At 47.9% G+C, this 19869-nt stretch overlaps 1 protein-coding gene across 3 annotated transcripts in view; it reads right to left on the reverse strand.

Annotated features, from left to right (window-relative positions):
- Window positions 1–19548, reverse strand: part of HERC4 (HECT and RLD domain containing E3 ubiquitin protein ligase 4) — a 144405-nt gene extending 124857 nt beyond the window's left edge. For 2 of the 3 annotated variants that reach the window (XM_075348783.1, XM_075348782.1), the window contains exons 1-3: window positions 19431–19544; window positions 12851–13171; window positions 8760–8919 (exon numbers count right to left, since the gene is read on the reverse strand). In XM_075348783.1, the coding sequence (XP_075204898.1) occupies window positions 8760–8919; window positions 12851–13076 (386 nt within the window). In that variant the 5' untranslated portion in view covers window positions 13077–13171; window positions 19431–19544. Of the gene's footprint in view, window positions 1–8759; window positions 8920–12850; window positions 13172–19430 lie in introns of all 3 variants that reach the window. The other variant, XM_075348784.1, reaches the window with a different exon arrangement.
- Window positions 19549–19869: the final 321 nt, after the last annotated feature.

Consider the following 19869-nt stretch of genomic DNA (forward strand, 5'->3'; position numbering starts at 1 on the left):
CGGTGATAACACGCGGAACAAGAAAATTGCCAACAGGCAACAGGGAGGGTGCTGGGTCTCCCAATACGGAACTATAAGAAAAAGAGTTTACGGTAAGTAAACAAAATTCTTTTTCTTTATCGTTCCTTTGGGAGACCCAGACCATGGGACGTTCCAAAGCATTCCCTGGGTGGGAAAGAAACAGTATAAACTAAGAAGTAGGCAGAACCTAACTTCACAAATGGGCGACAGCCGCCTGAAGGATGCGTCTGCCCAAGCTCGCATCTGCCGAAGCATGAGCATGCACTTGGTAGTGCTTCGAAAAGGTATGCAGGCTAGTCCAAGTGGCAGCCTGACAGACTTGCTGAGCTGTAGCCTGGTGCCTAAAAGCCCAAGAGGCACCGACAGCTCTGGTCGAATGTGCCTTGATCCCCGGCGGGGGAGGCACCTGAGAACTCTGGTAGGCGTCCGAAATGGTTGATTTAATCCAACAGGCTAAGGTCGGCTTAGAAGCAGAGAGGCCCTTGCGCCGACCTGTGGTCAGCACAAAAAGAGAATCGCACCACCTAAGTGCAGCGGTGCGAGACACATAAATCCGGAGAGCACGCACCAGATCCAGAGTATGCAGCGCTTTTTCAAAGCGATGAACAGGAGCCGGACAAAAGGAAGGTAGGGTAATGTCCTGGTTAAGGTGGAAAGGAGAGACCACCTTAGGAAGAAAGTCTGGAGTCGGCCGGAGAACCACCTTGTCTTGATGAAAAAACAAAAAAAGTGACTCCGAAGAGAGCGCAGCCAAATCAGAGACTCTCCTGAGGGAAGTTATGGCCACAAGAAAGGCCACTTTCTGTGAAAGACGATACAAGGAAACCTCCCTAAGAGGCTCAAAAGGGGGGTTTCTGCAAAACCATGAGAACCAAATTAAGGTCCCAGGGATCCAAGGGCCGCCGGTAGGGCGGAATGATGTGAGACGCGCCCTGCATGAAGGTGCGGACCTGAGCCAGCCGAGCGAGACGTCGCTGGAACAGGACTGACAGAGCTGAGACTTGTCCCTTGAGAGAGTTGAGGGACAGTCCTAGCTGCAGACCGGACTGTAGAAAAGACAGAAGGGTCGGCAAGGAGAAAGGCCAAGGAGGATGGTCGGTAGAGCGACACCAGGACAGGAAAATTCCTGTGATAGATCTTAGCGGAGGAAGACTTACGGGCCCGAGTCATAGTGGAGATGACTTCAGGAGGAATACCAGAAGCCGTCAAAATCCAGGACTCAAGAGCCACGCCGTCAATTTGAGAGCCGCAGAATTCAGACGGAAAAACGGACCTTGCGAGAGAAGGTCTGGACGGTCCAGGAGACGCCACGGCCTCTCTACGGACAGATTGAGCAGGTCTGGATACCAAGCTCGCCTGGGCCAGTCCGGTGCAATGAGGATGACTCGACGGCCCTCCATTCTGATCTTGCGCAGGACTCTGGGCAAGAGCGCTAGAGGGGGAAAACACGTAGGACAGACGAAACTGGGACCAGTCTTGAACCAGAGCGTCCGCGGCGAATGCCTGAGGATCGTGGGAGCGAGCCACGTAAACCGGAACCTTGTTGTTGTGACGGGACGCCATTAGGTCCACGTTCGGAGTGCCCCATTTGCGGCAGATTGACTGAAACACTGCCGGGTGCAGGGACCACTCGCCACCGTCCATGGTTTGACGGCTGAGATAATCTGCCTCACAGTTTTCCACGCCTGGGATGTGGACTGCGGATATGGTGGACCCCGAGTCCTCCACCCATTGAAGGATGCGTTGTACCTCCAACATTGCCAGGCGGCTGCGTGTCCCGCCTTGGTGATTGATGTAGGCAACCGCTGTCGCGTTGTCTGACTGGACTCGAATGTGCCTGCCCGCCAACAGGTGATGAAAAGCTAGGAGAGCTAGAAGCACAGCTCGGGTTTCCAGCACATTGATTGAAAGGGCTGACTCGGACAGAGTCCAAGTGCCCTGCGCTCTGTGGTGGAGACATACCGCTCCCCAGCCGGATAGACTGGCATCCGTGGTGAGGATCACCCAGGACGGGGCCAGGAAGGAGCGCCCCTGGGACAGAGAGAGGGGCCGAAGCCACCACTGAAGAGAGCTCCTGGTCTTTGGCGACAGAGCCACTAACCTGTGTAAGGAGGAAGGCCGCTTGTCCCAACAGCGGAGAATGTCCAGCTGCAGGGGGCGCAGATGGAACTGGGCAAATGGGACAGCTTCCATTGACGCCACCATTTGACCCAGCACCTGCATCAGACGCCTGAGGGAAGAACGGCGGGGCCTCAGCAGAGAGCGCACTGCCAGTTGGAGGGACTGCTGTTTGACTAAGGGCAACTTCACAAGTGCCGGCAAAGTCTCGAACTGCATCCCTAGGTACGTGAGCCTCTGGGTCGGAGTCAGAGTGGATTTGGGCAGATTGACCAGCCACCCGAATTGGGCTAGAGTGGCGAGAGTGAGCGAGACACTCTGCTGACAGTCTGCGCTGGATGAAGCCTTGACTAGAAGGTCGTCCAGGTAAGGAATCACTGCCAACCCCTGTAGGTGCAGAACCGCAATCACTGCTGCCATGACCTTGGTGAATACCCGAGGGGCTGTGGCCAACCCGAAGGGGAGAGCCACAAATTGGAAATGATCTTCTCCGATTGCAAAACATAGCCAACGCTGGTGTGAAACTGCAATTGGCACATGCAGATAGGCATCTCTGATGTCGATGGACGCCAGGAAATCCCCTTGGGCCATTGAGGCAATGACTGATCGCAGAGACTCCATGCGAAAGTGCCGTACCCGAACATGCTTGTTGAGAAGCTTGAGATCCAGGATAGGTCGGAATGTACCGTCCTTTTGGGGACTAGGAAGAGATTTGAGTAGAAACCTCTGAACCGTTCCCGGGCGGGAACTGGTACAATTACTCCGTTGGCCTGCAAGGATGCCACGGCCTGTGAGAAGGCGGCGGCCTTGGAGCAGGGAAAGAAGGGGGGGGGGGGAGGGGGTTGAGAGAAAAAATCTGTTTGGCGGCGTGGAAGAGAATTCTATCCTGTAGCCGTGGGAGATGATATCTCTCACCCACTGATCGGAGACGTGTTGAAACAAAGCGTCGCCAAAGTGGGAGAGCCTGCCACCGACTAAGGACATTGCTGGGGCGGGCAGATAGTCACGAGGAGGCTGCCTTAGTGGCAGCACCTCCTGCGGTCTTCTGTGGACGCGCTTTTGTGCGCCAGCTGGATTTTTGGTCCTTGGCAGTGTTAGTGGACGAGGCCGAGGGCTTAGAGGACGACCAGTTGGAGGAACGAAAGGAACGAAACCTCGACTGATTCCTACCCTGGACAGGTTTCTTGGTTTTGGTTTGTGGCATGGAAGTACTCTTCCCGCCAGTAGCTTCCTTAATAATTTCATCCAGCTGTTCTCCGAACAGCCGGGACCCAGCAAAAGGGAGCCCAGCAAGGTACTTCTTTGAAGAAGCATCTGCCTTCCACTCTCGAAGCCACAAGATCCTGCGGATAGCGAGGGAATGCATCTCCTCCAGAGAAGCAGAGATGGCTTTGAGAGCCCACACTGCTGCAAAAGTCGGGGAAAAGGAGGCCCCCGCCACTTCATATACGGATTTGGCCAGAAGGTCAATCTGGCGGTCAGTGGAATCCTTAAGGGAGGTGCCATCAGCCACCGACACAACGGTCCGGGCTGAGAGCCTAGACACCGGGGGTCTACCTTTGGGGACTGAGCCCACTCCTTGACCACCTCAGGTGGAAAGGGAAAACCATCATCAGAACCACGCTTTGGGAAGCGTTTGTCAGGACAGGCCAGGGCTTGGACACAGCGGCCTGAAAACTGGAGTGGTTAAAGAACACACTCTTTACTCTCTTAGGCGAGGTAAACTGGTGCTTTTCTGCCAGAGAGGGTTGCTCCTCTGATACTGGCGGATTGAGATCCAGTACAGAGTTAATGGAAGCAATCAAGTCACTAAGATCTGAGTCACTTTCGGACAGATCAATGGGGTACATGGAGTTAGCCTCCGAACCCCCTGTAAAGGCATCCTCCTCATCCTGCGAGTCCGCTCTTGAATCAGAGCCGCGGGAGGAGGAGGGAGAGGGAACCCTACGTCTCTTCTCTGGAGGACGGGGTCTGGGACCTGAGGATGAATCCTCTGTGAGCTCCGGTCCTGAGAGAGACCTAGCAGCAGAGGCACACAGAGGGGGGCTGATGCAGAGTCAGCAAAGTCCTGGACAGAAGTCCCATGGACTCAGCAAAAGACTGGGAGATAGACCTAGAAAAGGATTCTACCCAAGCCGGGGGTTCAGCCACAGGAGCAGGAGCAGCCTGAGAGATCACTGGGGGTGAGACTCCAGGCTGTGGCACCGCCAAGGTAGAGCAGGCATCACAATGTGGATAGGTGCTCTGTTCAGGCAGCAGGAGCTTACATGCAGCGCATACAGAGTAAAGCTTTGGAGCCTTGCTCCTCGTGTGAGACATGCTGCTGAAGTGGGGGCTCTGCCAGAGAATGAACCCCAGAGAGTATAACAGAGGTCCACAACCAGAACCGGTTGTGGCTTACCAGACCGCTGTGCAGAGCGGTGTTGTGTGCCCTCCAGATCCCGAAGCCCGGGCCCCAAACACAGCACCTCAGCAGGGATGCAGAGACCAGCGCTGAGTGACATGTGAGGGCAGTGAAAACGAAACTAGGCCTCCGGAGAAGCCGGGGCCTAAATTTGAGCGGCGAGGCCGACGAGCAGGCACCATCGGCGCGGTTCTCTGGCGAAATGTCAGTAAATACAACAAGCACACTCTCCCCAAACAATACAGCACAGGGACCCCCAAATATAAACGCCTCAGGTACTTAGCTGCTGAGACGCAGGGCCAGGTCCCTGGGGATGAGTGCTTCGGTCCAGCAGGGTCCTGAAGGGCTGCGGATGGAGACCGGTCTCCTGCCAGGCATGCAGACCGTGCTGGCTCCCACTTCAAGCCAGAGCCCAGGAGGGATGGTGAAGGAGCACGGCATGTAAGGCTCCAGCCTAGGAAATCAACCTTACAACACCGCCAACACAGTGGTGTGAGAAGGGACATGCCGGGTGTCCAGACGTGGACCCGCAGTTCTTCAAACTCATTCCAAAAGGAAAAAAAATCATATGAGAATGCTGGCTGGGTCTGCTCACCAGGGGGTGTATAAGCTCAGAGGGAGGAGCCACACTTAAGTGTAGTACTTTGTGTGTCCTCCGGAGGCAGAAGCTAAACACCCATGGTCTGGGTCTCCCAAAGGAACGATAAAGAAATTATTTTTTTTTTCTCCACTGAAATGTTGCTTTGGCCCCAAGTTTTTAATTTTCAAGATGGTAATAGAAGAAATTGAATGGTACAATTTGTTACACAATTTCTCCTACACAGATAACCCATATGTGCTTGAAAACTACTTTTGAGGCATAGTGCAAAGCTCAGAAGAGAAGAAGCACCATATTGGAGTTCACATTTTTGCTGGAATAGATTGAGTGTGCTGTGAAAAACCGCACCTTGCAGCCGTGCCTGACATCACTAATACGTCAGGGTCATGCGGTACAGTCTCCCAACTTTCACCAATATGACATTCTGCAGCCCCTGGGGATACGTAATGTCATCTTGGCACAGTTTTACACAGACAACCCCTGCCCACAGGGGCACAGCAAGTGAGAAAGTGGCCCTCGTAACACTCGCTCATGACCACGACATGCCAGAGTTTTATTCCAGTTTTTTGGGGGCAGTATTATAAAAAAGCTTTTTTTTTTTTTTTTTTTTTTTTTTTAATTACAGTGTTCACTGAAGGGGTTAACTAGTGACTGTGTTCTAGATCAGGTCGTTCTGGATGTGGCAATACCAATTGTGTACTTTTTTATATTTAAGTTTTATTTTTTAACAACGTATTCATTGGTATAACATTTTTCATTTCTTTATTTTGTGATTTTTTTTTAAATATTTTACTATTGTTTATAAACTTATTACCGTTATCACTGGTTTAATCCATTGCCGTGCTCATGCACGGCAATGGTTTATACCTGTCAGTGTTACACTGACAGAAGCCTTTTGAGCCATGCTGCTGGCATGGACTAAGAGGCTACCGTAGCTGGCAGACCCAGAGGTAGTCATTACGACCTCGGGTTGTCATGGCTACCATCGGGCCCTCACAATTACGTAGCGGGGTTAGCAATCGGGTGGGAGAGGGAGTGTACTTCCTCTGTCTCTGAATGGCTGCAATCGCTTTTGATCGCAGCATTTAGAGGGTTAAACCGCCAGGTGCAGTGCTGCCACCATGCCTGGTTGTAAAACCCAGAGCACAGCTATTACTTACGCCAAGCTGCGGGCGGCGATTGTGAGGGCACAGCTTATTGAGCCAGCATAATCGCCATGACGTACCCCCACACCACTGGTCGGGAATCCCTATTCGACCAGAATGTATAGGTACATCAAATGTCATGAAGGGGTTAAATCACAATTTAAGTTTACCTTGAATGCAAATTAATATCAGACATTTACAAATATGGGACACTAATTATAACTAACAGGCCTTGCCAGTGAAAACTTCCATACCTGTGTGAACAAGGTAGACGCAGCACACTGCAAACTTGCACAAAGCTTGGTCTGAATTTGCCTTTTGACATGGACTAATTTTTACACAACTCCCAGAAAAAGCATGAGCGAAACGCACATCAGAGTGGAGGAGCTGAAAGGTAGATAGCCGTAACATGCGTTTCCCACATTGGGCCTTTTTATCCCGTGCCCTTTACAATTATGATACTTATTGGCTTTAGTCTTATATTTTTATGAATGACATTGCTACAATGACTATGCAGTATAGTAACTAGATCATTTATCTTTTTCTCCTACTTAATATTCTTGCCTGCTTCCCCTTATGTAGCTCTGGCACAGAAATACGCACTTGCAATTTATATAGTATGTTGTCCACTACTTTGACGGCGTATCCTTAAGTGGGCTTTACACGCTACGATATGGTTAATGAATTATTGTCGGGGTCACGGTGTTTGTGACGCACATCCGGCGTCATTAACGATATTGCAGTATGTGACGCTTATGAGCGACCTTAAACGATCGCAAAAGCGGTCAAAATCGTTTGCCGCGGAGTGGTCGTCCTGAAACAAAAAATTGTTTTCTGATTATTAGTGATGTTGTTCGTCGTTCCTGAGGCAGCACACATCGCTGTGTGTGACACCACAGGAACATCTCCTTACCTGCCTCCACCGGCAATGCGGAAGTAAGGAGGTGGGCGGGATGTTACATCCCGCTCATCTCCGCCCCTCCGCTTCTATTGGGCGGCTGCCGTGTGACGTCACTGTAACGCCACACGAACCGCCCCCTTAGAAAGGAGGCGGATCGCCGGCCAGAGCGACGTCGCAGGGAAGGCAAGTGCGTGTGACAGGGTTAAGCGAGGTTGTGCGGCACGGCAGCGATTTGCCTGTGTCGCACAACCGACGGGGGCGGGTACGATCGCTTGCGATCTCGCTAGCGAGATCGCAGCCTGTAAATCTCGCTTTAGGATAGGTCATCAATTTCTAATCGGCCAGGGTCTGACACCCCGCACCCCCGTTGATCGGCTGTTTTCAGTCCCAGCAGTGGCAGCAGGCGGCTGGAAATGTTCAGCTCCAGCAGTGCTCCCTCTTCTGATAGCGGCCAGGTACTGCACATCCGCCTTCTATTGATTAGACTGGGGAGTACCAGACCGCTATCAGAAGACGGAGCAGCACCGGAACTGAGCATTTCCGGCCGCCTACTGCTGGGACCAAGAACAGCTGATCGGCGGGGGTGTGGCATGTTGGAGCCCCGCCAAACAGACATTGATGGTCTATCCTTGGATAGGTCATCATTGTCAAAGTAGTGGACAACCCCTTTAATGTTTTGGGGTTTTTTATTCATCTTGTGCCTGGTCACTATATTTATCCTCAAAAAGAATTTGATTTATCCATCTTGTAGCATTTTTATCCTTACTGAACTTCAATCTTTGCACAAGTTTCTGTACAGCAACCCAAAGTTGGGAAAAAGTAAAATGGAGGAAAAACATTAACGTCTACTAAACCTGACAATTTTGATGGGGCAGCCGACCAACTAACGTGTATTAATTGTTCAGTAAAATTGGTTTGGCATATGTAACCAAAAAAATGTCAAATGTGGCGCGATTTGTGCTCAAACTAAATCTGCCGCTGCCAGGAGTCCCTCCAATGCTAGGTTTCATCTCTCCATTGGTGAAACCAAGCCTAATTTTATGAACGAGTCAAAAGGAAAAACATATTAGAAAAGTGGAAAATTCTTCACGTCTGGTGTTCACTTTTTGCCATTAAATATTGCTTAGCTGTGCTGCAAAGCTTCGATCCCGACCTAGTGCTGCTCACAGCTGAGGTTTTGTTACTAGAAATCTGTCCAGGTTACCGTGTGAATTGTGTTTTTTGAAATGCCATGCTCATTGACCAAGTGAGACGACATTCATTACAACATGTGCTGTAGATTGTCATTACGCAATCAGCACCACAGTACAAGTGAATGGGTTTGCAAAACATTCACATTGCAGAAAAAAAAACATTTTGCAGCAGATCTGTAGATTTCACCCACTAAGCATATTCAATGCAATATATACTAATATATATACATACTAATATATATATATACATACTAATATATATATATATATATATATATATATATATATATATATATATATATATATATACACACATACACACACACACACACACACGGAAGCAGCGGTACATATATAGGTGTCAAAATGGAAACATTACCTTGGTACTCTGACATATTCTTCCATTATCGAAAGACCAAGCTGCCCTTCCCTAGACAGACCCCAAGAGAAGACTTGACCTTTGTCATTTAGTGCCAGTGTGTGCGCTTCCCCACACGAGACCGCAACGATACTCTGAGCATCAAGGGCTCCGACATGTTCTGGAAAAACAAAGTAAAAGCATTACTGGGGACCTGGCAGTCACAATATGGATAAAGAACAATAAAAATGGTTTAGAACAATACATTGTAAGGAACAATTTAATAGGGTATAAAAATTACTAATGTACTTTTCAGTACAGATGTCAGCGCCCCTCTCCTGGTCTTCGCTTCTTTACTTCCCCATTGGGTGTGACCCAACATTGGAAGGCACTTCATCCCCACCGCCTCCTGCCTGGCGACACATTTAGTGACCTGTCAGTCAAGCAGAAGGCGGTGCTTGACAGGGAACAAAAGTGGCGAGAGAAGTGCTCCAATTATGCCTTGAGCATTTCGGCCTCATTTGCATATAAATTATATTACAGATTTTTCGGAAATGGAATGGAAGATTTTGTAAATAAGAGGTATAGATTGTCTCAGCTAAAAATAAAAAAAAAACAAAAAAAAATAAAATAAATATTTGACCATATCAGCTTGTGGGGGGGGGGGGGTTTCAAAGTTGGCTCCTTTACTCTTTATTAGGTTTGCTTATATAGCTGCTTTACAGACACTTAGGTCTTAGAATTGTGGAAGGAAACGCAGTACCTGCAAGAACCCCAGACAGACACAGGAAGGACATACAACTCCATGCATATGTTTTCATTTATCAGATATGGATTCAGTACCCCAAGTAAGGCTGGTTTCACACTACGTCTTTTTAACATCCGTTGAAAACGTTATTTTAGCGGAAGTACGGATCCTGCTTTTACAGCAAATAACGTATGCAAACGCATCTGTTATTTTGCAGGATCCTGCACTGGATGTTTAGGGGCGGGCATTGGAGTCATGTGATCGGGAGTGAGGGGGAACTAGACTGGGAGGAGGCTTCTGACAGCTGCAGACGCTGGTAACCAAGGTAAACATCGGCCTTGGATACCCGATATTTATCTTGGTTACGAGTGTCTGCAGCTGCTAGGAGCAGGGCTGCCTGCACGCGTAACCAACGTAAACATCGGGTAACTAAGAGAAGTGGTTACGCGATATTTACCTTGGTTACGAGTGTCCGCAGCTCTCAGGTGGGGGAGAGAGGGAGGGGAGGAAGGGGGAAAGACAGAGATAGAGAGAGAGAGGGTGAGGGAGGGAAGAGGAGAGAGAGACAGATCACGCGAGACTGGTTCTGGGCATGCTCAGTACTTTCTGGGCATGCTCCGTACAAAAGCAGGATCCTGTCTATCAGCACGCCAGCGTTCACCTGCGTTCGCGTGCTGTTTAGTCAGGATCCGGTGACTTGCAGTATTTTGACGCAGCTCAAAAACGCTACAAGTAGCGTTTTTGAAACATGTTAAAAAACTGCAAGTCACCGGATCCGCACTATAACGCACGCAAACGCAGGTGAACGGATGTTAACGCGAGTCCATTGCAAATGCATTGAAATTAAAACGCATTTGCACTGGATCCGTACTTCCGCTAAAATAACGTTTTCAACGGATGTTAAAAAGACGTAGTGTGAAACCAGCCTAACCACACTTCCTCTTGTTGCAGTGCTTAGATTAGAGTACTTTACTGACGAATCCTTACAAAGCCCTTAGAGACCGTTTCAAGAAGAACCATCACTCCAAGAGGCAGGAAGCCAAAACTTCCAAGTTACGAGGGTTTCTCCATTCTGCTGTGCATTAATCTAGATTATAGCCACAAAAAAAAAAAAAAAAAAAAAAAAAAAAAAAAAAAACACACCAACTTGTCCACCCAAATTCAGAAGTGGCTCCTGAGATATAAAATATTAAAAAGCACCACTCCACCACTTTTGTTTTCCACCGCTGGAGCATACTCACCCCTTCGGCGTTGTCATACTTTTTCTGCACCACTATGGTCACACAGCGCTATCTTGTAACCATAACGTCTGACTGGCCAGAAGTAAAGTCACACACTATCAATACCAGTCTATGTGAGCAAGAACGAGGCCCTCATAGATTTGTATTGAGTTGTGACCTCCGATGCTCCTCATGAAACACTGGAGCTGCCAACAGGTCCCAGGTCACAAATCACAGGAGACCCCAGCAGCAATAGAAGATTAAGCCACCAAAGGGCGAGTATACTACAGGGGGCAGGGGACTTAGATTTAAAGCACCAATCTAGCTGTGCAGTTATGGGTGAGGGGGGGGGGGGGGCAAAAAAAAAAAAAAAAAAAAACATTCAAAGAGCTTATGAAATCAGTAAGCTTGTTCGATAGGAAGAGGGATGTGTTTAGCAGGCAAAAGGTAATAGTCGCATGGCAGCATTTCTTTTCTGTGACACTAAGGAGGACACAGTCATTTGGATATTTTCTTAAATGGAACCGGTCATGTCAGATAATGCTACTAAACTGCAGGTTAAAGGCAGGTCATGCACAGCGCCGACATAACCAGCGCCATGCTCGTACCAGCCCATAATCTCGCGCCTGCGCATTTAGCTGACCGGCACGAGTGATGGCAGCTACGTTTTCTGCTATGCCCGCGATATTGCAAAGCTAACTGCGCCTGCGCGAGCGGCCATAACTGCACAGGCGGGAGATTTGAAAATGAGAAGAGAAGAACGACGGAGGGCGTCAATCAAGAAAGGATCAGCGGCAGGCGGGGGATAAAGGAGCAGGAAATGAGCCCGCCCATCTGGCCAACACAGGTAATTAGCATAACTAACGGCCAGGTTTTATAAAGTTATTTTTGGGGTCTGGAAGGGGAGTCAGGGCCGAGGTGCACCTTCATAGAAAGCAGCCCAGGAGCTGCAGAAGGGGAGTCTTTTAGTTTAATAGGTAAAAATCTGGTGACAGGTTCCCTTTAATAGCATTTAGAAGAGCATTTCTAGAACTTCTCGCTGACAAGAATGTGATGTTCAATTTCTAATAAAGGTTTGTGAGACAGATACCACCACACAAAGCCCCTTCTATGGTATCATGCCCAGATTATACAAAGCAAAGGCTGACTGAATTTGAAATGAACATCCAATCATAGTAGCAGATTGACATTTAACCAATCAATAATGTATGACCAATGAAATGCTTCTTTTATACCTTATGTTTTGTATACAACTAGTGATGGGCAGACTTGCAGATAACTGGGAACGGCGGACCCTGGTGAACTGGTTTTTAAAATCCGGTTCAGAGCCGGATTCTGGCCCCCATATAAGTCTATCAGGACCAGAATCCGGCGATTAAAAATGTTGGTAGAAACGGATAGGAGCAGGCGCGCTACACTCAACGAGGCTCTGCCACAGCTGTACACTGCTCCAGCGGCCGCTCATTCCCTTCTGGTGCCGTGCATTATCGTTCATGCATATACACTGCTTTACCTGCCCACCGGTGTTTGATTGGTTGCAGACACGCCCCCACCCTGAGTGACAGTGTGTCTAACGCTTCCAATCACAGACTATCGTGGTATAAAAATAAATATTTGGCATAGGGTCCAGATAAAGCATACAGGCTGCAGCCCTCAGGCGTGCACTTATCTTTGTTGTGTATCCAAATACGAGGAACCGTATGTCACTTTTTTTTTTTCTTTTTTTTTTAGTATTATTTAAATAATTTTAAAAACGGCATGCGGTACCCCACCATTTTGATACCCAGCCATCATCACCTTTATGCCCTCATTGTGAGCATTCATCAGGGTAGACAGAGTAAGGTGGTCGCATTTTACCAGACCTGTCTTTCCAGTGGAAACAACATGGTCTACCTTTGGTGAATCCTGCAAAGTACATAGAATTTTAAATACGTAACTTAAATGCTATATTATCTGCAGTTCCTATGCAACAGACAAGCAAAAAAAAAAAAAAAAAAAAAAAAAGACCAGATATATATATTTAGCTATGATGTAGAGGACCTCTGTGAGGTGCAGCAGAGTGAGGGTAGTCAACAGTTTCTGCTGTGAAATAAAAAAAACACTACAAATTATTTAGACACTAAAATAGTGGTACATGTCCTTACCTGGCTTCTTTCTGCCTTTGTCATGGCCTAGTTGCCCCAAGTCATTACAGCCACATGTGTAGACCGTCCCATCGTCCAGCACAAACACCGTATGTCTGCTTCCACACCCAACATCCCGGACTATTTTGTTGGAAAAGAAGTCGCATCTTCGGGGCTCTGCAACGATTTCTTCATCTATTCCTCCTAATCCCAGCTGTCCGAAGGAAGCATTTCCCCAGCACAACATGTTTGGAGGGTTTCGAATATCAGTGATATTCCAGGATTGCAGACGCAGAAGGCTCCCTCAGTGATAGGACATTGGAGTGCTGGAAAAAAAATCAGCTGGAAAAATAAAAAATAAAAATTGTATAAATATCAGTATCCATATAAGAGTACGTAACAAGATCTCTAGATACAATCCCCAAGAAACCCAACAAACAAGTCTCAAGACAGGTACACAATGTACTGAGTGGGGACAGCATACCCATGTAGCGGCTTTTTTGGGTACTGCAGCTCAGATCACTTTCTTCTCACATCCACTGTACGTGCAAGTGTCTAACGGTTGTGCGACACGGGCAAATCGCTGCCCGTGGCGCACAACATCGCTTACACTAGTCACACGGACTTACCTTCCTAGCGACGTCGATCTGGCCCGCGAGCCGCCTCCTTTCTAAGGGGGCGGTTCGTGCGGCGTCACAGCTGCGTCACACAGCAGCCGTCCAATAGAAGCGGAGATGAGCGGCCGGAACATGCCGCCCACCCCCTTCCTTCCTCATTGCCGGTGGAGGCAGGTAAGGAGATGTTCGTCGTTCCTGCAGTATCACACACAGCGATGTATGCTGCCGCAGGAACGACGAACAACATTGTACCTGCAGCAGCAACAATATTAAGGAACGGAGCGACGTGTCAAAAATTTGACGTTTTTGCGATCATTGATCATTGCTCCTTGGTGTCACACGCTGCGATGTCGCTAACGGCGCCGGATGTGCGTCACTAACGACATGACCCCGACGATATATCGTTAGCGATGTCGCAGCGTGTAAAGCACCCTTAAAAGTAGGTGAAGACCTTTGGCTTTTGCTGCAAATACTCAAGTGCTGGCAAGAAAGACACTGTGTAACATGTGTTTTCTATGCATTTTTTTCCTACTCATAATTATGGGTGTAAATTGGTGCAAAAATGCTGAAAGCACCACTGCAGCTATTTTTTATTGCACCGCTGGAGTGGTCCTTTCCATCTAAATCCTCCGCCCCCTGTCTGATATTCACCTGCCACCGTCTTCATCTTTTCCCAGTGGCACTCGTCTGTCTCCGGCAATTTGTGATCTGCCGGGAGTTCATGGAGTGGCCGGGGTCACAACTCAATCCAAATCTATGAGAGCCTCCTTCTGGCTCTCAGACTTGTATTGAGAGCTTCTGATGACTTGTGGCCAGTCAGAAGTTACGGGAACAATTGGGCACTATGGGACCGGAGTGGAGCTCTAAAACGATAAAGCCGCCGGAAGGCGAGTATATGACGGGACTTACATTTAAAGCACCACTCCAGCACTGAAAACTAACAAAGCAAAAAACCCTAGAGCAATGTTTGAAACAATTGATATGCTGCAAATTTGAAAACAAAAAAATAAATAAATAATCGCCTTGATTATTCAAATCTGCAAGGAGCAAATAAGTGGAAAGTGCATGAGATTCCAATAATGTCACTCACTTTTCTGGTACTGTAAAGTGCTGCTATTTTTCCCTTAGGCTGCTTTCACACATCCGGTTTTTCTTCTGCGGCACACTCCGGCACTTTGCAGGAAAATCGCAACCGTTTTTTTTTTTGCTGCCGGTTGCGATTTTCCTGCATAGACTTTAATTAGTGCCGCATGGCCTTGCGTTCCATCCGGATTTAGCCGATGCGGCGGCTGGATGGAACGTTGCCTGGCACGTTTTTTCGTGCGGCAAAAAAAACCGCATCGCGCCGCATTCAGTCGATGCGGCGCATTTTTCAATGCAAGCCTATGGCGGCCGGATGCGGCGTGATGCGGCAATAACCGCATCCGGCCGCCGCATGCGGTTTTTGCCACTGCGCATGCTCAGTAGCATGCCGCAAGCGGCAAAAACCGGACTGGCCGCAAAGGAAAAACTTATGCAAAGGATGCGGTGTTTTCACCGCATCCGTTGCATAGCTTGCACAGCCGGATTGAGCCGCAGAGCTCAAGCCGGATGTGTGAAAGTAGCCTTACAAAACAAAAACGTGTGGCAAAAACAGTGTGTGAACAAGCCTTAAAAAAAGCCAAAATAAAAGAAATTACAGTGTGGCTTTTATGATACCAGAACATTTTAATAAATTGACCTGTGTTCCAGTTGGTTGATGTGGGCAACAAAAATGTTCCTTTTAGGCAATTTTAATAAATTGAGAAAGGCCGTGGGCTCTGTGCACCTACAGTGGATACAAGACAGTTACTAGCCAATCTGTCCTATACCAAGAACTGAGGGTTGGTCACCAAAGTCTGCATTCTGAAAAATCCATTTAAGATATCTATTACTGTAAAACTGTTTAAAAGCAATACCATTACTACTAAACACTACAGTATTGTGGCTCAGAGACAGAAACATTGAACCTTGTGTACAAAAGGAATCAGCAGTGATATGGGGAAGACACAACCTGCTACTTTCACATTGCGTTTTCCATACGTTCTCTGCTCCCGTCAGGGCATCCGTCCGAACCCCCTCCCCGCAAAACGTGTTTTGGACACATGCGCTGACATGGCCATTGACTATAATGGAGCAGACGAAGTCAGCGTGTGCTCTGTCTTGCACTATTTTTGCACATATATGTTTTCTGCAGGCAGACACCCCATTGACTTCCATTATACTCCGTAAACTAATCGACCCCATCCGGACATACGACTGCTCCTTACAAGTACCGAGCATGGTAGTGCTCGTGCTCGCTGATCAGTAGTAGCTATGCTGCGGGTGCCATGCGATCCTTGTTTCTCTCGCACTCATTCAAGTCTATGAGGCGAGAGAAAAATGGCACTGCACTTGCATTACACCGGTGTACTGCGAGTGCAGGGCGAGAATCGCAATAGCTGGCAACGGAGGAGAGAGGGAGATAAATCCCTCCCTCCCCTCCACAGAGTTGCCCCGCCCCTCCTCTGTGACAGCCCGTCCGCTGCAGCTGAAGTCCGATCGCATGATCGAACCTCAGGCGCAATGACACTCACATGACACTCGGCTCCCACTGTGCTGCCAGCGTGAGCCGAGTGTCATGCGAGGATCGCAGTAGTCCCCGTGTGGCCCCCGGCCTTAGGGGCACCTCTCACAAAGCGAGATTGCTAGCGAGATCGCTGCTGAGTCACTGTTTTTGTGACGTACCAGTGACCTCATTAGCGATCTCGCTGTGTGTGACACTGAGCAGCGATCTGGCCCCTGCTGTGAAATCGCTGCTCATTACACACTGCTCTGGTTCATTTTTTGGTAGTTGCTCTCCCGCTGTGAAGCACACATCGTCCGCCGCTCTCAGGCTGCCAGTGCTGGCGTACACATCGGGTAAATAAGCAAAGCGGTTTGCTTATTAACCCGATGTGTACTCTGGCTACGAGTGCAGGGAGCCAGCGCTAAGCGGTGTGCGCTGGTAACCAAGGTAAATATCGGGTAACCAAATGCTTGGTTACCCGATATTTACCTTTGTTACCAAGCGCAGCATCGCTTCCACGCATCGCTGGGGGCTGGTCACTGGTGAGATCTGCCTGATTGACAGCTCACCAGCGACCATGTAGCGACGCACCAGTGATCCTGACCAGGTCATATCGCTGTTGGGATTGCTAGAGCGTCGCTAAAAAGTGTGACAGTACCCTTAGGATGTCCATTGGATGAAGGATAATGGCTCTGAATGGAAATGGGAGCAGTTTGAGATGCCGCGAGACCTGACAGATAAGCTACTGGTATGAGGGGCTGCTGATAAGAATTTGGCTTTACCCAGAAAGAAACGAGATAGGATGATGAAACTTTACAATTATTCCACATATTCTCCACTGATGTCAACACACTTCTTACATCGGTATTCCAAGTTCTGTAAGGCTGTGTGCACATGTAAATGCTGAAATTTCTGCAGCGATTTTTCAGCTCATGTGCGCTTCAAATCGCTGCAGAAACACTGCATAATGGATGCAGTGTTTCTGTAGAAAAATTCGAATTCATGCGCTCGGGATGCTGCCTCTCCCATAGATAAAGTGGGAGCTGCATCCAAAGAGAACGAAAGAAGTGACATGATGCATTTTTGAACGCAGCGGTTTGGATCAAAATTTCAGCATCCAAATCGCTGCGCTCTCAAACGCAACGTGCAGATAGATTATGCACAATCTTCATAGATTGTGCTGGGGACGCAGGATGCATGCATTTATGCTGCAGTGCTAGACACTAATGTCTAGTCTAAATGCATATGTGCGCACATGCCCTAAGCCTAGCAAAAAGAAGGATTTCGGTTGTGCCTTAAACCAGGCATCCGTAGCAGCGATGGCATCAGAAATGGTGTGAAATTTGGTACCCTTGAAGTGTTTCTTCAGGTTTAGAAACAGATGATAGTCGGAGGGAGCTAGAGCTGGAGAATAAGCTGGGTGGTGGAAGCCCAGCTCTGCCAGTTTTGCCATGGTCACTTGTGCGTTGTGAGTGGAGGTGTTGTCTTGCAGGAGCAAGATTCCTTTGGACAGTTTGCTGTGCTTTTCGGCCTTCAGAGCTGCCTTCAATTGGTCCAAAACTTCAATGTAATACCTTGCATAAATGGTGGAACCCTTTTGAAGGTAGTCCACTAGCAGCACGTCCTCCTTATCCCAGAACACAGACGCTATTACATTAGTGGCTGATTTTTGCAGCCTGAACTTCTTTGGACGAGAAGAACCACTGTGTCTGCAATCTTTTGACTGCTGTTTGTTTTCAGGGTCATACAAATAAATCCGGGTCTCATCCATAGTGACCAGTCGATCCAGGAAGTTCTTATCAGTCCAGAAACGCTGACAAATGGACCGGGAAGTTTTCACTCACATGCTTCTCTGATCTGTTGTCGAACATTTGGGGACCTACTTTGCAGATAGCTTCCTCATGTCCAAATGTTCATGGATAATGACACAAACACGTTCATGGGAAATCCCCATGATGTCTGCTATTGCTTTAGCTGAAATTTGTTGATTCTCCAGTGCGAGGTTGTGCACAGCATCAACGATCTCCGGAACAACAACCACTCTCAGTCGTCCAGGATGTTCCTCATCATTGGTGCTGAAGTGGCCTGTATTAAATTTGGCAACCCAGTTCTTAACTATGGACTATGAAGGGCATTGATCCCCCAATATCTGCGACATATCCCCATGAATATCCTTTGCAGACTTTCCTTGCAGAAACAATAATTTTATCACTCCTCTGCTCTCAGTTCCTGTGAATATCGCATTAGACTCCGCCATTTTTGTTTTCCCGCGTGTGTAGAACACTGTTGCCATAGGCAACAAAACACAACATTTTTAAAACATATATTAAGCACATAAGGATTTCATGCAATGTAACATTCATTACCATAGAAACAAAAAAGATCACAAAGCCAAAGACTTATCAGCAGCCCCTTGTGTATAAACTGGATATGTATAATTTATTGTGGTCAGTAACTGGAGGACTGAAACCTGGTAATGAGACCGATCACAAACAGTGAAAGGGAAGGCGAAGGAGAAAGTGAAAGCAATGAGAGATACCGGGAGCCAGTGTGATGCATATTAGGGGGGGGAACAAAAGCAACACATACATACATATATATATATATATATATATATATATATATATATATATATATATATATATATATATATATATATATATATATATATATATATATATATATATATATACACACACATATATGCTTAAATACCCTTACAACCCATTTTGAAAAGAAGTTAGAAGGATAAACATTTAGTCTGCTGTGTCAAAAAAAAAAAAAGTTAGTATTAAAATATAAAATTATTTAACTGCATTACAAAAACCTAAAAAACAACATGACCATTCTTCGCAATTGTTGCGATTATTCCTCCTGGTCTCGTTCTGAATGGTCTTTTTAACCCTAATATCCCCGTACAGTCCGGCCATAATGCTGTGGTAAGAACCAGGCAACGAACCCCTTGAAACCAAAACCCAAAAAATATGGCAGAATCCCATTTTTTGTTTGTTTCTCCCAAATTACAAAGTGAACAGCGTCAACGAAGTGTATAACTTGTGCCATAAAAACAAAAATACACCCACACGTCTATACAGTGAGAAATATAAATAAAAAGTTACAGGGCTCTGTACGAGGAATAGTAAAACTAGAGAATGAAAAATGACACACGGCCGGTCATGAAAGGGTTAGTAGCCCAGCTGGCCACCAGCACATAGTCACTAGCCCTCCCTGCAGGAGGATGGGCTGTAACCTGCCGTCTGTGTGTCCGCAGCAGCAGGGTAACGCGATAGTATCAGGGATAACGATCAGGACGGGATGACAACGGAAAACAAACGGCTCCGGTTCCCAGGCCTGATCCGCTGTCATGTGCTGAGCGCACGCCCCCGGCTCTGCTGCAGCCGCCACAGCCACCACTCACCCCGAGCCTCCAGCTCCAGCCGCTGCCTCCGTGCAGCGAGCGGTGACGTATATGGAGTGCGCGGTGACCGGGGGAGGGGAGGAAGCTTCCAGGCAGTTCTGGTGACCGGGAGGGGGAGCAGCCGCACCGAGCGCGGCACACGTGACGTCATCGCCAGCCCTGCAAACCGCCCGAAGCTTCCCGGCCCAGCCGTGGTCGTGATGTGTCAGAGCGGCGCTGCATTAACCTCTCCATCACCGCAGCATTTGCACCCCTCCTGTCTTTTGTTTTGTACTTCTTTTGTTTATTTTGTAAATACATATGTCTGTGTTCACAACGGAGCGTTTTTTTTCCAGGAGTTTTCAGACACACTTTCTTTTGTGGCGGTTTTGCACAGTGTTTCTTCTTTTGTGGCGGTTTTGCACAGTGCTTCTTTTGTGGCGGTTTTGCACAGTGTTTC

This window comes from Anomaloglossus baeobatrachus, chromosome 5 (assembly GCF_048569485.1).
Source record: "Anomaloglossus baeobatrachus isolate aAnoBae1 chromosome 5, aAnoBae1.hap1, whole genome shotgun sequence".
In the NCBI taxonomy this organism is placed as follows: Eukaryota; Metazoa; Chordata; class Amphibia; order Anura; family Aromobatidae; genus Anomaloglossus; species Anomaloglossus baeobatrachus.